The sequence below is a fragment of the Thalassophryne amazonica genome, chromosome 2 (assembly GCF_902500255.1).
Source record: "Thalassophryne amazonica chromosome 2, fThaAma1.1, whole genome shotgun sequence".
Lineage (NCBI taxonomy): Eukaryota > Metazoa > Chordata > Actinopteri > Batrachoidiformes > Batrachoididae > Thalassophryne > Thalassophryne amazonica.
Genome location: NC_047104.1, coordinates 492,625 through 511,273, shown reverse-complemented (window position 1 = coordinate 511,273; position 18,649 = coordinate 492,625). Strand labels below are relative to the sequence as shown.

General features: G+C 42.4%; 1 protein-coding gene across 1 annotated transcript in view; it reads right to left on the bottom strand.

Annotated features, from left to right (window-relative positions):
- The window catches only part of LOC117501418 (cyclic nucleotide-gated cation channel beta-1-like), a 185,988-nt gene that overhangs the window by 109,067 nt on the left and 58,272 nt on the right, over positions 1-18,649 (bottom strand). Inside the window, exon 7 of the mRNA XM_034160302.1 lies at positions 1,729-1,947. Within this exon, the coding sequence (XP_034016193.1) occupies positions 1,729-1,834 (106 nt within the window). The 5' untranslated portion in view covers positions 1,835-1,947. The remainder of the gene's footprint in view (positions 1-1,728; positions 1,948-18,649) is intronic.

Sequence of the window (18,649 nt, the reverse complement as noted above, 5' to 3'; positions counted from 1 at the left end):
GTGTTCTGATTTGTTTCTCTTGCTTGGATGTTTGCTTGAGTTCTCCTTTTGTTAACACACAGGTTTTGAGTATCTTACACCCCTATTCCACAGGGCACATTTTTATTATGATCCCCAATGATCCAGAAAAAAGTGCAAAATGGGATGAAACGGCTTTCTCTGGCATGCCTCCTATCAGGCTGGCTTATAAAGTGTAGACTTGACAACCCCCTTGAACAGGAAAGTAAAGCTGCACCGGTGTCACGTACTGAGATTACCCCATACCAGATTTGTGTATTCGGTATCTGCGCATGCACGAAATAATGGGGGGTTTGTTCTGTACTGAGTTTATTGTTTCTGTATCCAGACCAAAATCAGGGTTATAGGCAGGTTATTTTTCTCCATAAACTGAATCCAGCTCTCAGTCCTTTCCACACACAGAAAGGGTAAATTGAGTAAAGAACAAACTTCCCATTTTTCGCGCATGCGCAGATAACGAATACTCAAATCTGGTAAGAGGTTCATGACACCAGCTGCTTCCTCAGCCAGAACTGCAAGAGACACTGCTTCTGCTTCAAATATTTACACTGATGGAGCACAATCAAACAGGTCTCAAGCTGTACTCATGAGGACTACCTTGTTTAAAGATGTTTGAACATGATTGAAGCTGTTAAGCTGTTTCATCCTGATTCACCCTGCATTCTGAATATTTGTACTGTGTTTCAACTACATTTGAACTGTATACACATGTAATGTGCACGAATCAGTCGAGGTGGGATCCGCCCACATTCTAAGTAGTCAAATAGCATTCATACATGGCTGTTCAATGTCTGTCCCTCCCGACTGCACTGCGAAGTTTGGCTTTTTTCCCATTTGGGCTGATTTGGCTTCATTCATACTAAGTGTGACAGGGGCTTAAGATGTGTAATCAGGACTACACCATGGTCTAGGTCGGGTCCAACCTGCACACACTCCCCCTCCCTCCACACACATCTTAATGAACCTTTAAAAAGCTTTACGGCCTCTACAACATGAAATGTAATTATAGCAGTGATAAAACTGTGATGCAGTTGAAGTCATAAGCGTATATCTGATGGTACCATGCCACAGGATTGCTCAAAGGCACATCAGTTCAGTTTAATCATATAGCACCAAATCACACCATAAGTCACATCAAGGTGCCTCACAAGAGTAAGCACGAACTTCAGTAACCCCACTGGTAAGGGCAGAAAAACAATGTTTCAGCCAATAAACTTAAGGGGAACATGACATTTTTCTGCTGTTGTGTCTTTGGTATTTAAGATGCATGTTTAATATGGATACCATATGAAAGCTGATATAAAGAGCTTATGTAACACATTGAAATGCTAGGTACAGCATAATTACTATTTAATGATCAATAGAGATATAATCTGTTTAATAGAATCTGCATATCAAACAGCAGGTGAAAGTTTATTTCCACCAGCCTATTTTTGGACTTTGGACTTTTTTAATTCTGCACTTAAAAAATTATGGCTGCCAATCTACTACTATAAGCAGCAGGTTCATGTCATGTCCCACAGCAGCCTGTACTCATAGTTCATGAAATGGAGCAATATCTCCACCTGGTGGACATTTACCATTGATGCAGGTACATTATAATTTTGGCAAGAGCTTTAGGAATTCAGACCAAGACAGTAAAAGCCTGGCTCTCATGAGTCCTGACTTTGATTCATCTTGCAACTGTTCACACATTTTGAGGTTCCTTACCAGTAAACGGGTCAATACTGGATGGAAAGCGGAACTCCAAGATTGTTTGCAGCCAGTCAGGCAATGGAGGAGCTTTGGGTTTGTAAATTTTGATGGGATATCCCATGAGGTCAGTCTGGAAAAGTGGAGCTGCTTCTTCTGCTGCATCAGCTGGGGTATCCTTCTGTTCCCCTGGAGGTGATGGTGGAGGAGGAGGAGGAAGCGGAGCTTTGCTTGGTGCTGTAGAGATGGGATATGCTTTATTAGTTTAAATTTGTTGTGTTCATCTATTCAGTCAGTGTTTGCAGGACATAGAAACCTATGTGATGGACATTGTTTATACAACCCCAATTCCAATGAAGTTGGGACATTTTGTGAAATGTAAATAAAAACCAGTGGTGGGCACACTTCTGATAATCCGATAACAGATAATCATCAAAGATAATGTTTTCATTATCGGATTATTTTTTAGATAACTTTAAAAACCATTATTGGAATAATTACCTTCCAATAAATTATCGCGCGATAACTTTTAGACCGATAACGTAGTAAACCAAGCTGAACAGCGGCAAACATTTTTAAAGTTTAAAATCAGTTGAGACGTACCTGTTAAAAGTTTCCTAAGAGATGTATAGTTCTATCCTCTTCCAACAGAAGAGAGCTGCTTTCAGGAGAAGTCACTCTATCCTCTGCAAGCAAAGGAGAACTGGTCAAAAAAAAAAAAAATCATTTTCTTTAACACCATACTGATACGCTGGCAATATCACCCAAGTCATCGAGAGGCATACATTTTTAACTTATGGTTCAAATTTTAACCAAACTAATTTTGGACAAGTTATTTAAAATTACTGTCATGTCTGAAGTTTTATAAAGTGAAAATATCAGATATATGTTTTAGTTTTAAAGTAATGTGCTAATTTTTAAGGTTTTGTGAGCACATGCTGTGCCCAGCAGTGCATTATGGGTAGGATAGCGTAATCTCAATACGTTCACAACAGAACAAATGCATTTCAGACACTCTGTTCAGGCTCCACGGACAGCAGCATTAAACTCTAGTGCCTAAAACTCTCGTGAATATATTATAGACGTTATTGTATTTGCGTTTGTTAAATTCCACGCATCTTAAATGTAGCAGACACGGATTATTTTGAATTTTGTTTTGGCAAGTTTTCAAGGCCTCTACTGCCATCTACTGGCCAGTAGTGTTCATGGCAGTATTCGCCCTAAGTACTAAGCATCTGGGCACCAGTAGATGGCAGTGTTCTATTTATTTTGACCCCGGGTATATCAGATGGTTGTCAAATCAACTTTTTGGCTTTGCAAATGGCTTTTTTTTTGTTTACAAATTAAATTTAAAAACAACAACAACAACAACAACAACAAAAACATTACAAGACAGCTCTGCGGTGTTTGCACATGCACAGTGCGAGAGGTTGGATGCCTGTAGCTCTTCAGCAGCAAGACAACCTCACGACGGCCGACCAGAATAATATCAAACAGGTTTGATTTTCATTTGACCATACGATCGGCGATCAGGAGGTGGCCATGAGATGTTGAACGCAAATTGTTACTCCATGTACACTACACGATGCAGGACGCGCGATTAACCTGAAACTCAGTCCAAAAAATTCTCGCACAAATGAAAAATCATCTGAAAAAGTGCCAAAACTCGCACAGTGTAAAGCCAACATTTATGTGTCAAGACAATATTGAGTGCACGTTTTACAACATCATAAAATGTGCGCACGGCACTAATAAAATGAGCGCACATTCTCTCCACATGCAAAACATTTTGCGATGACACTTCCAGGGCTCCGTAAAAATGCCTGTTTTTACAAATAAAAAATGGAATATTTTACAAAAGCACATTTATCTGTAAACACCAACACACGACACACGTCACATTAACGTGTTGGTTTACATAATGAATGACTCAACCAATCAGTGTTTAGCACAGGCACTTTTACCCAAAATCCTTTGCGATCTGTCTGTGTTTGTTACAAAACCTCAGAATTAGTGCATTATTCAAATTAAAAGATATGTTATATTTTAACTTTGTACAAATGACAGAATTGATATTAAAGGAGTTATTCTATCAGTATTCACACAAAACCATAAGTCAGCATGACTTTATTTTTCAAGACCTCCGCCTGACCGGAGCATTGTGATTGGTAGCAAGCTGGCTATGTGACTGCTCTCAGGGTGGCTCTGTAGCTTCCAGCAGGGGCAGCATGTTCAAACAAATGCTGTCGACATAATGAACTCAAAAAAGTGACCACTCCACAAATAAAACCTGTACTGCTTTACTTCTGTTTTATTTGATTTTATTAGCTCTTATTTTACATTTTATTTATTTTACTAGATCTTACTCTACTTCATCCTTTACTTTATGTATTTTATGTATCTTATCTTTTGTTTTATTCGTATGTTTGTATGACTATGTTTGTATTTTAGTGTTGTCTCTTTTGTGCTGGTGAGCCGAAGACAATTTTCCACATCGGTGGACAATAAAGAATTATTCTATTCTATTCTGTTCTAGAAGTGCTGGCTCATTGTATGGGTCTTTTGTCGCTTTTGATGTTACTATAATTATAGTGGGCAATTTTAACATCCACATAGATGCTGAGAATGACAGCCTCAACACGGCATTTAATCTATTATTAGACTCAATTGGCTTCGCTCAAAATGTAAATGAGTCCACCCACCACTTTAACCATACTGTAGATCTTGTTCTGACTTATGGTATGGAAATTGAAGACAACAGTATTCCCTGAAAACACCCTTCTGTCTGATCATTTCTTAATAACATTTATATTTACTTTAATGGACTACCCAGCAGTGGGGAATAAGTTTCATTACAGTAGAAGTCTTTCGCAAAGTGCTGTAACTAGGTTTAAGGATATGATTCCTTCTTTGTTATGTTCTCCAATGCCATATACCAACACAATGCAGAGTAGCTACCTAAACTCTGTGAGTGAGACAGACTATCTTGTCAGTAGTTTTACATCCTCATTGAGCACAACTTTGGATGCTGTAGCTCCTCTGAAAAAGAGAGCTTTAAATCAGAAGTGCCTGACTCCGTGGTATAACTCACAAACTCGCAGCTTAAAGCAGATAACCCGTAAGTTGGAGAGGAAATGGCGTCTCACTAATTTAGAAGATCTTCACTTAGCCTGGAAAAAGAGTCTGTTGCTCTATAAAAAAAGCCCTCCGTAAAGCTAGGACATCTTACTACTCATCACTAATTGAAGAAAATAAGAACAACCCCAGGTTTCTTTTCAGCATTGTAGCCAGGCTGACAAAGAGTCAGAGCTCTACTGAGCCAAGTATTCCTTTAGCTAGTAATGACTTCATGACTTTCTTTGCTAATAAAATTTTAACTATTAGAGAAAAAATTACTCATAACCATCCCAAAGACATATTGTTATCTTTGGCTGCTTTCAGTAATGCTGGTATTTGGTTAGACTCTTTCTCTCCGATTGTTCTGTCTGAGTTATTTTCATTAGTTACTTCCTCCAAACCATCAACATGTCTATTAGACCCCATTCCTACCAGGCTGCTCAAAGAAGCCCTACCATTAATTAATGCTTCGATCTTAAATATGATCAATCTATCTTTATTAGTTGGCTATGTACCACAGGCTTTTAAGGTGGCAGTAATTAAACCATTACTTAAAAAGCCATCACTTGACCCAGCTATCTTAGCTAATTATAGGCCAATCTCCAACCTTCCTTTTCTCTCAAAAATTCTTGAAAGGGTAGTTGTAAAACAGCTAACTGATCATCTGCAGAGGAATGGTCTATTTGAAGAGTTTCAGTCAGGTTTTAGAATTCGTCATAGTACAGAAACAGCATTAGTGAAGGTTACAAATGATCTTCTTATGGCCTCAGACAGTGGACTCATCTCTGTGCTTGTTCTGTTAGACCTCAGTGCTGCTTTTGATACTGTTGTCCATAAAATTTTATTACAGAGATTAGAGCATGCCATAGGTATTAAAGGCACTGCGCTGCGGTGGTTTGAATCATATTTATCTAATAGATTACAATTTGTTCATGTAAATGGGGAGTCTTCTTCACAGACTAAAGTTAATTATGGAGTTCCACAAGATTCTGTGCTAGGACCAATTTTATTCACTTTATACATGCTTCCCTTAGGCAGTATTATTAGACAGCATTGCTTAAATTTTCATTGTTACGCAGATGATACCCAGCTTTATCTATCCATGAAGCCAGAGGGCACACACCAATTAGTTAAACTGCAGGATTGTCTTACAGACATAAAGACATGGATGACCTCTAATTTCCTGCTTTTAAATTCAGATAAAACTGAAGTTATTATACTTGGCCCCACAAATCTTGAAAATTCTTCTTCTTACTTATAAGGTTTTGAATAATCAGGGCCCATCTTATCTTAGGGACCTCATAGTACCATATCACCCCAATAGAGCGCTTCGCTGTCAGACTGCAGGCTTACTTGTAGTTCCTAGGGTTTGTAAGAGTAGAATGGGAGGCAGAGCCTTCAGCTTTCAGGCTCCTCTCCTCTGGAACCAGCTCCCAATTCAGATCAGGGAGACAGACACCCTCTCTACTTTTAAGATTCGGCTTAAAACTTTCCTTTTTGCTAAAGCTTATAGTTAGGGCTGGATCAGGTGACCCTGAACCATCCGTTAGTTATGCTGCTATAGACTTAGACTGCTGGGGGGTTCCCATGATGCACTGTTTCTTTCTCTTTTTGCTCTGTATGCACCACCAGAGGGCGCCCTGTCTGAAGTGCGGGCTTCAGGCACGAGAGGGCGCTGCCGCCCCACAAGAGCGGCCTGGGTGACAGCTGTCACTCATTGGCTATGACAGCTGTCACCAATCATCTGCGCCTCACCCCTAGTAAAAGCAGGACGACACCTCCACCACGTCGCCGAGATATCGTTCTACCAAGGAGGTAACTTTCTCAGCCTGAGTGCTACTAACGTTGTTTTCAGTAAATACGTTGTTGCAGCTGTCTTCCTGAAGAACCGGCGTATGCCGCGACTGCTTCGCTCTGCATCCCGCCAGATAAGTGATTGACAGTAGCTGCACGAGTGTGGATGAGAGGTGGAGGTGGAATAACCACCATACTTGTTACCAGGTGTACACACACCCACACCTGACTGTTTTTGCTCTTCGCCAGCAGTACCAGATCTGACACGCGGAGACGGTGGCCACCTGGGGAACTCAGAACCTGGCGGCTCCAGTATTCTCCTGGTTCGGTGGCGGAGAAAATCGTGTGGTTCCGGTTCTTCTCCAGACCGACGTCTCCTATCGTCGAGCCTGCCCACACGACACCTTGTTTAATTGACTTTGTATACATTCTATAATCTGCTGTGTGTAGTTGTGACTTTTTGACTTTTGACTTCTCCTTTTGTCCGTTCATTTGCGCCCCCTGTTGTGGGTCCGTGTCACTACATTTTCACAACAGGATATCTCGGCCAGCGTCATGGACCCCGAGGGGCATCACCCAGCAGTTGAACAGCCAATGGGAGAGCAGGGTGCACAGGCGTCTGCAGGAGGCGTGATTGGTGAGTTGCAGCACATCCTCACCGCCTTTACTGCTCGGTTGGATCAGATGACCGAGCAAAACATCCTCCTGAACCGCAGGGTGGAGGCTCTCTCCGCACAGGTGGCAGCGAGCGCTCAGGGCGCTGCTGCAGCTGCTCCTCCTGCCGACCCTGTGCAGGACATAAACGTTCCACAGGTCGTTCAACGACCCCTCCCACCATCCCCTGAAGCATACATAAGCCCCCCAGAGCCGTACAGAGGTTGTGTGGAGATGTTCGCGGACTTTCTTATGCAGTGTTCGCTCGTCTTTGCACAACGTCCCGTCATGTACGCGTCTGATGCTAGTAAAGTAGCTTATATGATTAATCTGCTTCGAGGAGAGGCACGCGCTTGGGTACGGCGCTTTGGGAGCAAAATTCACGGCTCCTTCATACGTACACTGGGTTTGTGAGGGAGTTCAAAACCGTGTTTGACCACCCTAACAGGGGAGAGACCGCTTCAACCGTGCTGCTGTCAATGAGACAGGGACGCCGGAGCGCATCCGCTTATGCAGTCGACTTCCGCATTGCGGCTGCGAGGTCCGGCTGGAATATCGCTGCGCTCCACGCTGCCTTCATAAACGGACTGTCGTCGGTCCTGAAGGAGCACCTGGTGGCCAAGGACGAACCGCAGGAATTAGATGGGCTTATCGACCTCGTTATACTGTTAGACAATCGGTTGGAGGAACGCCGTCGGGAACGAGATGAGGGGCGTGGCCGGGCACGCGCCGTCCCTCTTCCTTCCGGGTCCGAAAAAGGTCCGCCCTTCCCACGCTCCACGGCCTCTACGCTCCGTGTGGCTACAGCTCCCCCTGCTGTCGAAGCTATGGACACGAGCAGGGCCACATTCAGACCACCGAATAGACAGAGGAGGCTTCCCGCGGGGCATGCTTTGTCTGCGGCTCAATTGAGCATCAATTGAGAGACTGCCCCGAACGGTTAAACACCAACGCCCGCCCCTAGAAACTGGGCTTAGGGTGGGCCAAGTCATTCACGTGGGACACACACATATTTCCACACGACTCCCAGTTACAATCCTTAGTGGGGATTTAACCCTTCAGGCCCCAGCTCTGGTAGACACAGGGTCAGAAGGGAATCTGCTGGACAGCAGATGGGCCAGGGAGGTAGGGCTCCCTCTGGTGGAGCTTCCTTCGCCATTGCAGGTGCGTGCACTGGATGGCACCCTACTCCCTTTAATCACACACAGGACACTACCAGTAACTCTGGTGGTGTCAGGGAATACCTCTGGTGTGATTCTGGGGTTCCCATGGATGTTAAAACACAATCCCCGGATTGATTGGCCGTCCGGGGTGGTGGTTCAGTGGAGCGAGACCTGCCATCGGGTGTGTTTAGGATCCTCGGTTCCTCCCGGTTCCCAGGCTAAGGAGCAGGTCAAAGTCCCTCCCAATCTGTCGGCGGTGCTGGTTGAGTACCACGATCTTGCTGACGTCTTCAGCAAGGATCTGGCACTAACCCTTCCCCCGCACCGTCTGTACGATTGTGCCATCGATTTGATTTCAGGCGTGGAGTTCCCATCCAGCAGGTTGTACAACCTCTCACGACCTGAGCACAAATCGATGGAGACCTACATCCGGGACTCCTTAGCTGCCGGGCTGATCCGCAACTCCACCTCCCCGATGGGAGCAGGTTTCTTTTTTGTGGGCAAGAAAGATGGCGGTCTTCGTCCATGCATTGATTGTTGGGGGCTGAACGAGATCACGGTTCGCAACCGATACCCGTTGCCTTTGTTAGATTCGGTATTCACCCCCCTGCATGGAGCCAAAATATTCACAAAGCTGGATCTTAGAAACGCATATCACCTGGTTCGGGTCCGGAAGGGAGACGAGTGGAAGACGGCATTCAACACCCCGTTAGGTCACTTTGGGTACCTGGTCATGCCGTTCGGCCTCACTAACGCCCCCGCGACGTTCCAAGCTTTGGTAAATGATGTCTTGCGGGACTTCCTGCACCGATTCGTCTTCGTATATCTGGACGATATACTCATTTTTTCTCCGGACCCTGAGACTCATGTACGGCATGTACGTCAGGTCCTGCAGCGGTTGTTGGAGAACCGGCTGTTTGTGAAGGGCGAGAAGTGTGAGTTTCACCGCACCTCTTTGTGCTTCCTGGGGTTTATCATCTCCTCCAACTCCGTCTGGTGGGCGTCCCTGGAGGCCGACGTCCGGGAATACATCCAGGCCTGCACCACCTGCGCCAGGGGCAAGGCAGACCACCAAAAGGCACAGGGACTCCTTCAGCCGCTTCCTGTGCCTCATCGCCCCTGGTCCCACATCGGCCTGGATTTCGTCATGGGCCTCCCGCCGTCCCGGGGGCACACCACCATCCTCACGATAGTGGACCGGTTCTCCAAGGCGGCCCACTTCGTGGCCCTCCCGAAGCTCCCGTCGGCCCAGGAGACAGCGGACCTCCTGGTCCACCATGTCGTACGTCTGCATGGGATACCAACAGACATCGTCTCAGATCGTGGTCCCCAGTTTTCCTCGCAGGTTTGGAGGAGTTTCTGCCGGGAGCTGGGGGCCACCGTGAGCCTCTCGTCTGGATATCACCCACAGACCAACGGACAGGCAGAACGGGCTAACCAAGAGCTGGAGAAGGCCCTGCGCTGTACTACATCTGCACACCCGACGGCTTGGAGTGAACACCTGGCCTGGATCGAGTATGCGCATAACAGCCAAGTGTCCTCTGCCACCGGCCTCTCCCCATTCGAGGTGTGTCTGGGGTACCAGCCCCCTTTGTTTCCTGTGGTGGAGGGAGAGGTCGGTGTGCCCTCGGTCCAGGCCCACCTGCGGAGATGCCGTCGGGTGTGGCACACCGCCCGTTCGGCCTTGTTGAGGGCCCGGACGAGGGCGAAGACCCATGCAGACCGTCGACGGTCCCCGGCCCCCGCATATCAGCCCAGGCAGGAGGTGTGGCTATCTACGAGGGACATCCCCCTCCAGGTCGATTCCCCCAAACTCAAGGACAGGTACATTGGGCCCTATAAAATCCTCAAGGTCCTCAGTCCCGCCGCAGTGAGGCTCCAACTCCCGGCCTCACTGCGGATCCATCCTGTATTTCATGTGTCGAGACTAAAACCGCATCACACCTCACCCCTCTGTACACCCGGCCCGGCGCCGCCTCCTGCCCATATCATCGACGGGGAGCCGGCTTGGACAGTGCGCCGGCTCCTGGACGTCCGTCGAATGGGCCGGGGTTTCCAGTATTTGGTGGACTGGGAGGGGTATGGACCCGAAGAACGCTCCTGGGTGAAGAGGAGCTTCATCCTGGACCCGGCCCTCCTGGCCAATTTTTACCGTCGCCACCCGGACGAGCCTGGTCGGGCGCCAGGAGGCGCCCGTTGAGGGGGGGGGGTCCTGTTGTGTGGGCCGCCAGAAGAGGAGGTACTGCTGGCCCACCACCAGAGGGCGCCCTGTCTGAAGTGTGGGCTTCAGGCATGAGAGGGCGCTGCCGCCCCACAAGAGCGGCCGGGGTGACAGCTGTCACTCATCGGCTATGACAGCTGTCACCAATCATCTGCGCCTCACCCCTAATAAAAGCAAGACGACACCTCCACCACGTCGCCGAGATATCGTTCTACCAAGGAGGTAACTTTCTCAGCCTGAGTGTTACTAACGTTGTTTTCAGTAAATACGTTGTTGCAGCTGTCTTCCTGAAGAACTGGCGTATGCCGCGACTGCTTCACTCTGCATCCCGCCAGATAAGTGATTGACAGTAGCTGCACGAGTGTGGATGAGAGGTGGAGGTGGAATAACCACCATACTTGTTACGGGGTGTACACACACCCACACCTGACTGTTTTTGCTCTTCGCCAGCAGTACCAGATCCGACACGCGGAGACGGTGGCCACCTGGGGAACTCGGAACCTGGCGGCTCCAGTATTCTCCTGGTTCGGTGGCAGAGGAAATCGTGTGGTTCCGGTTCTTCTCCAGACGGACGTCTCCTATCGTCGAGCCTGCCCACACGACACCTTGTTTGATTGACTTTGTATACATTCTATAATCTGCTGTGTGTAGTTGTGGCATTCACAACAGTAAAGTGTTCAAATTTGACTTCTCCTATTGTCCGTTCATTTGCGCCCCCTGTTGTGGGTCCGTGTCACTACACTTTCACAACAAGAAGAACAAGTCTTATATTTTCTGCCCCTTTTTACAATACAATCTTTCAATATCCAGCGTCATTTTTCGACATTATTTAACAGATTGTATTTCTTTAACTTGTCACATACCATTGACTTATTTCATAATTATGACCATTATTTAATAGATTACATCTCTGACAGGTTACATTTTTAAACTTAAAACATTTTAAACATTATTAACAAATTACCTTTTTGACTTCCTTACAGCCCACTGACTTATTTCATAGTTTCATACTTACTTAATACATCTAGTTTAATACGTTTTTTTTAAATAATTTAAGCGACCTTAATTCTTTAATTTCTTTGTTGAGATTGTTCCATACTTTTACACCATTTACTGCAATACTCCGTTCCTTTACTTTGGTGCTAAATCTTGGTTTTCTAAAGACTTCTATTCCTTTCAATTTATAACTACTTACTCTTTTCTCAAACATATTTTGAATGTTTGTTGGTAAAGCATTTTTATTAGCTTAGTACATTGTAATATTTTCAAATCGACCAAATCACGAAATTTAAGTACCCTGTACTTAATGAACAATGGATTAGATGGATCTCTAAAACCACTGTTGCTAATCACCCTTAAAGGCCTTTTCTGCAGAATAAACAAAGGTTGTGTATAAGTTGTATATGTTGATCCCCAGATTTCTACACAATAAGTTAAATATGGGAAAATCAATGAATTGTACAATGTTAAAACTGAAGTTATTGTACTTGGCCCCACAAATCTTAGAAACATGGTGTCTAACCAGATCCTTACTCTGGATGGCATTACCCTGACCTCTAGTAATACTGTGAGAAATCTTGGAGTCATTTTTGATCAGGATATGTCATTCAAAGCGCATATTAAACAAATATGTAGGACTGCTTTTTTGCATTTACGCAATATCTCTAAAATCAGAAAGGTCTTGTCTCAGAGTGATGCTGAAAAACTAATTCATGCATTTATTTCCTCTAGGCTGGACTATTGTAATTCATTATTATCAGGTTGTCCTAAAAGTTCCCTGAAAAGCCTTCAGTTAATTCAAAATGCTGCAGCTAGAGTACTGACGGGGACTAGAAGGAGAGAGCATATCTCACCCATATTGGCCTCTCTTCATTGGCTTCCTGTTAATTCTAGAATAGAATTTAAAATTCTTCTTCTTACTTATAAGGTTTTGAATAATCAGGTCCCATCTTATCTTAGGGACCTCGTAGTACCATATCACCCCAATAGAGCGCTTCGCTCTCATACTGCAGGCTTACTTGTAGTTCCTAGGGTTTGTAAGAGTAGAATGGGAGGCAGAGCCTTCAGCTTTCAGGCTCCTCTCCTGTGGAACCAGCTCCCAATTCAGATCAGGGAGACAGACACCCTCTCTACTTTTAAGATTAGGGTTAAAACTTTCCTTTTTGCTAAAGCTTATAGTTAGGGCTGGATCAGGTGACCCTGAACCATCCCTTAGTTATGCTGCTATAGACGTAGACTGCTGGGGGGTTCCCATGATGCACTGTTTCTTTCTCTTTTTGCTCTGTATGCACCACTCTGCATTTAATCATTAGTGATTGATCTCTGCTCCCCTCCACAGCATGTCTTTTTCCTGGTTCTCTCCCTCAGCCCCAACCAGTCCCAGCAGAAGACTGCCCCTCCCTGAGCCTGGTTCTGCTGGAGGTTTCTTCCTGTTAAAAGGGAGTTTTTCCTTCCCACTGTAGCCAAGTGCTTGCTCACAGGGGGTCGTTTTGACCGTTGGGGTTTTACATAATTATTGTATGGCCTTGCCTTACAATATAAAGCGCCTTGGGGCAACTGTTTGTTGTGATTTGGCGCTATATAAAAAAAAAAATTGAATTGAATTGAATTAATAAACCATAACTATTTAATGAATATTTTACTTTATGCAAAACAGCAATGGCTTTCGCTATTTTTCCTTTCATGTAATTTATGTGTGACTTCCATGTAAGATCTTCGTTTCTTTTACCCTTTGTATATCCATTCCATCTATTTGTAATGACACGTTATTTTTTTTTGCTCTGTCATTAAACAATATGAAATTTGTCTTATTAATATTTAGTGACAGTTTGTTTATATCAAACCAATGTTTAACCTTTTCCAATTCTGTATTTATCACTTGTGCTACTTCCTGTATATCTGATCCAGAGTAAAACGACGTTGTATCATCAGCAAATAAAATGCTACCAAGCACATTAGATACATTCACAAAATCATTGATATACAAAATAAACAGTTTGGGTCCAAGTACCGATCCTTGTGGTACTCCATAAGTAATGTTACACAATTCTGATTTGGTATTATTTATCTGAACAAACTGTTTTCTATTTTCTAAGTAGCTTTTTACCCACTGATGTGCAATACCTCTTATTCCATATTGTTGTAACTTGTGAAGCAATCTTGAGTGGTCAATAACATCAGAAGCCTTTTTCAAGTCAATAAAAATACTTACAAAATAATCCTTATTTTCTGTTGTTGTTGATATTTTCTGTATTAATTCCATAATTGCCATAGCTGTCGAATGTTTTGTTCTGAATCCATACTGAGCATTATTTAAAATATGATGTTTCTCAATGAATTTATCCAACCTTGTCACAAAAACTTTTTCCATAATTTTAGAAAACTGTGGAAGCAATGACACTGGCCTGTAATTAGAGAAATTATGTTTGTCTCCATTTTTATATAATGGGACTACCTTGGCAATTTTCATTTCATCTGGAAAAATCCCTGTTGACAGAGACAGATTGCAAATATAAGTGAATGGTTCAATAACAGTTTCTATTATACTTTTTACAGTCATCATGTCTAAATCTTCATGGTCAGTTGATCTTTTGCTTACACAGTTTTTACAATATTTCTTATTTCATCTTTTTCCACATTGTCCAGGAAAATACTATTGACCATATTTACAAGTGTATGTAATGTATCTTCTACTATTGGTTTATTTCCCACCAGACTTGATCCTACATTTGAAAAATAATCATTAAACCCATTTGCCACTTCTTTTATGTCATATATCTCTTTATTTGACAAAGTAATTTGGAAAAGTTGCTTTCGCTCCATCACTTTCAGTCACACTTTTTATAATTCCCCATGTTGCCCTCATATTATCTTTACTCTTAATTGTTCACTATAATAATCTTTTTTTTGTTTCCTAATTATTGCCAATAGTTTATTTTTATATTTTTTGTATCTGTGTTCTGTTTCCTTTGTTTGCATTTTTAAAAAGCATCTGTATAAATAGTTTTTCTTTGCACAAGCATTTTTTAATCCCTTTGTCAGCCATGGTTTGTTTACTCTTTTCTACTAATTTCTATTAATTTACAGTTTTTATTACATGATTTCATCAATATTATCATAAATGAGGTATATGCTACATTAACATCACTGACATAAACTTCTTCCCAATTTTGATTTTTAAGATCATATTTTAATGCCTCTAAGGCTTTTACTGACTTATCTCTTTTAAAGTTTATAACAGTTTTTTTTTCTTGTACCTATTTTTATATTTAAATATTGAAAAAACTGGTAAATGATCAGTAACATCTGTCATCAAGATCCCATTCCTGATAATTTCATCTGTTCTATTTGTAAATATATTGTCAGTTACAGTTGCACTTTGCGATGTAATTCTGGTTGGTTTTGTTATCAAATGGAATAACCCCAAATATACACTGAATTCACAAAATCACTTATTCTTTGGCAACTGGAGCTTTCTATGTTAATGTTAAAGTCTCCACATATAAAAAGCATTTTGTTTTTAATTTGATGGAATAACTCTATTATTCTATCTGTAAATTTCACAACACAAGAATCTGGTGCTCTGTATACACAACTGATTAAAATATTCTTAAATGTTTCATATACAAGTTCCACTGTTACAATTTCTATGACGTCATCCACAGTTGTCATTTCTTCTACAATTGTACATATCAGATCTGCCTTTATGTACAGAGCAACACCACCACCCCTTTTATCTCTGCTGTTCACAAAATGCAGTTCATATCCCTCCATTTAAACATCAGCCATGAGATCATCATTAAGCCAAGATTCAGTGATTGCAACAATACTAAATCTATTTTTAAACTGATTTAAATAATCTTTTATTTGTGACATTTTACAATACAAGCTTTGACTGTTAATATGTATGAGTGACAGGGTATCTTCTGCACTTTTTCACTATTTAGCTGTTCTACCGTATAATACTCACAACCAATTGTTTTTAAGTCAAATATACTTTCATCAATATTAATCAATCAATCAATCAATCAATTTTATTTATATAGCGCCAAATCACAACAAACAGTTGCCCCAAGGCACCTTATATTGTAAGGCAAGGCCATACAATAATTACGTAAAAACCCCAACGGTCAAAACGACCCCCTGTGAGCAAGCACTTGGTGACAGTGGGAAGGAAAAACTCCCTTTTAACAGGAAGAAACCTCCAGCAGAACCAGGCTCAGGGAGGGGCAGTCTTCTGCTGGGACTGGTTGGGGCTGAGGGGAGAGAATCAGGAAAAAGATATGCTGTGGAGGGGAGTAGAGATCAATCACTAATGATTAAATGCAGAGTGGTGCATACAGAGCAAAAAGAGAAAGAAACACTCAGTGCATCATGGGAACCCCCCAGCAGTCTACGTCTATAGCAGCATAACTAAGGGATGGTTCAGGGTCACCTGATCCAGCCCTAACTATAAGCTTTAGCAAAAAGGAAAGTTTTAAGACTAATCTTAAAAGTAGAGAGGGTGTCTGTCTCCCTGATCTGAATTGGGAGCTGGTTCCACAGGAGAGGAGCCTGAAAGCTGAAGGCTCTGCCTCCCATTCTACTCTTACAAACCCTAGGAACTACAAGTAAGCCTGCAGTCTGAGAGCGAAGCGCTCTATTGGGGTGATATGGTACTATGAGGTCCCTAAGATAAGATGGGACCTGATTATTCAAAACCTTATAAGTAAGAAGAAGAATTTTAAATTCTATTCTAGAATTAACAGGAAGCCAATGAAGAGAGGCCAATATGGGTGAGATATGCTCTCTCCTTCTAGTCCCCGTCAGTACTCTAGCTGCAGCATTTTGAATTAACTGAAGGCTTTTCAGGGAACTTTTAGGACAACCTGATAATAATGAATTACAATAGTCCAGCCTAGAGGAAATAAATGCATGAATTAGTTTTTCAGCATCACTCTGAGACAAGACCTTTCTAATTTTAGAGATATTGCGTAAATGCAAAAAAGCAGTCCTACATATTTGTATAATATGTGCATTGAATGACATATCCTGATCAAAAATGACTCCAAGATTTCTCACAGTATTACTAGAGGTCAGGGTAATGCCATCCAGAGTAAGGATCTGGTTAGACACCATGTTTGTAAGATTTGTGGGGCCAAGTACAATAACTTCAGTTTTATCTGAGTTTAAAAGCAGGAAATTAGAGGTCATCCATGTCTTTATGTCTGTAAGACAATCCTGCAGTTTAGCTAATTGGTGTGTGTCCTCTGGCTTCATGGATAGATAAAGCTGGGTATCATCTGCGTAACAATGAAAATTTAAGCAATGCCGTCTAATAATACTGCCTAAGGGAAGCATGTATAAAGTGAATAAAATTGGTCCTAGCACAGAACCTTGTGGAACTCCATAATTAACCTTAGTCTGTGAAGAAGATTCCCCATTTACATGAACAAATTGTTATCTATTAGATAAATATGATTCAAACCACCGCAGTGCAGTGCCTTTAATACCTATGGCATGCTCTAATCTCTGTAATAAAATTGTATGGTCAACAGTATCAAAAGCAGCACTGAGGTCTAACAGAACAAGCACAGAGATGAGTCCTCCGTCTGAGGCCATAAGAAGATCATTTGTAACCTTCACTAATGCTGTTTCTGTACTATGATGAATTCTAAAACCTGACTGAAACTCTTCAAATAGACCATTCCTCTGCAGATGATCAGTTAGCTGTTTTACAACTACCCTTTCAAGAATTTTTGAGAGAAAAGGAAGGTTGGAGATTGGTCTATAATTAGCTAAGATAGCTGGGTCAAGTGATGGCTTTTTAAGTAATGGTTTAATTACTGCCACCTTAAAAGCCTGTGGTACATAGCCAACTAATAAAGATAGATTGATCATATTTAAGATCGAAGCATTAAATAATGGTAGGGCTTCCTTGAGCAGCCTGGTAGGAATGGGGTCTAATAGACATGTTGATGGTTTGGATGAAGTAACTAATGAAAATAACTCAGACAGAACAATCTGAGAGAAAGAGTCTAACCAAATACCGGCATCACTGAAAGCAGCCAAAGATAACGATACGTCTTTGGGATGGTTATGAGTAATTTTTTCTCTAATAGTTAAAATTTTATTAGCAAAGAAAGTCATGAAGTCATTACTAGTTAAAGTTAAAGGAATACTCAGCTCAATAGAGCTCTGACTCTTTGTCAGCCTGGCTACAGTGCTGAAAAGAAACCTGGGCTTGTTCTTATTTTCTTCAATTAGTGATGAGTAGTAAGATGTCCTAGCTTTATGGAGGGATTTTTTTTATAGAGCAACAGACTCTTTTTCCAGGCTAAGTGAAGATCTTCTAAATTAGTGAGATGCCATTTCCTCTCCAACTTACGGGTTATCTGCTTTAAGCTGCGAGTTTGTGAGTTATACCACGGAGTCAGGAACTTCTGATTTAAAGCTCTCTTTTTCAGAGGAGCTACAGCATCCAAAGTTGTCTTCAATGAGGATGTAAAACTATTGATGAGATACTCTATCTCACTTACAGGAGTTTAGGTAGCTACTCTGCACTGTGTGGTATATGGCATTAGAGAACATAAAGAAGAAATCATATCCTTAAACCTGTTACAGCGCTTTCTGAAAGACTTCTAGTGTAATGAAACTCTTCCCCACTGCTGGGTAGTCCATCAGAGTAAATGTAAATGTTATTAAGAAATGATCAGACAGAAGGGAGTTTTCAGGGAATACTGTTAAGTCTTCAATTTCCATACCATAAGTCAGAACAAGATCTAAGATATGATTAAAGTGGTGGGTGGACTCATTAACATTTTGAGCAAAGCCAATTTTGTCTAATAATAGATTAAATGCAGTGTTGAGGCTGTCATTCTCAGCATCTGTGTGGATGTTAAAATCGCCCACTACTATCTTATCTGAGCTAAGCATTAAGTCAGACAAAAGGTCAGAAAATTCACAGAGAAACTCACAGTAACGACCAGGAGGACGATAGATAACAACAAAT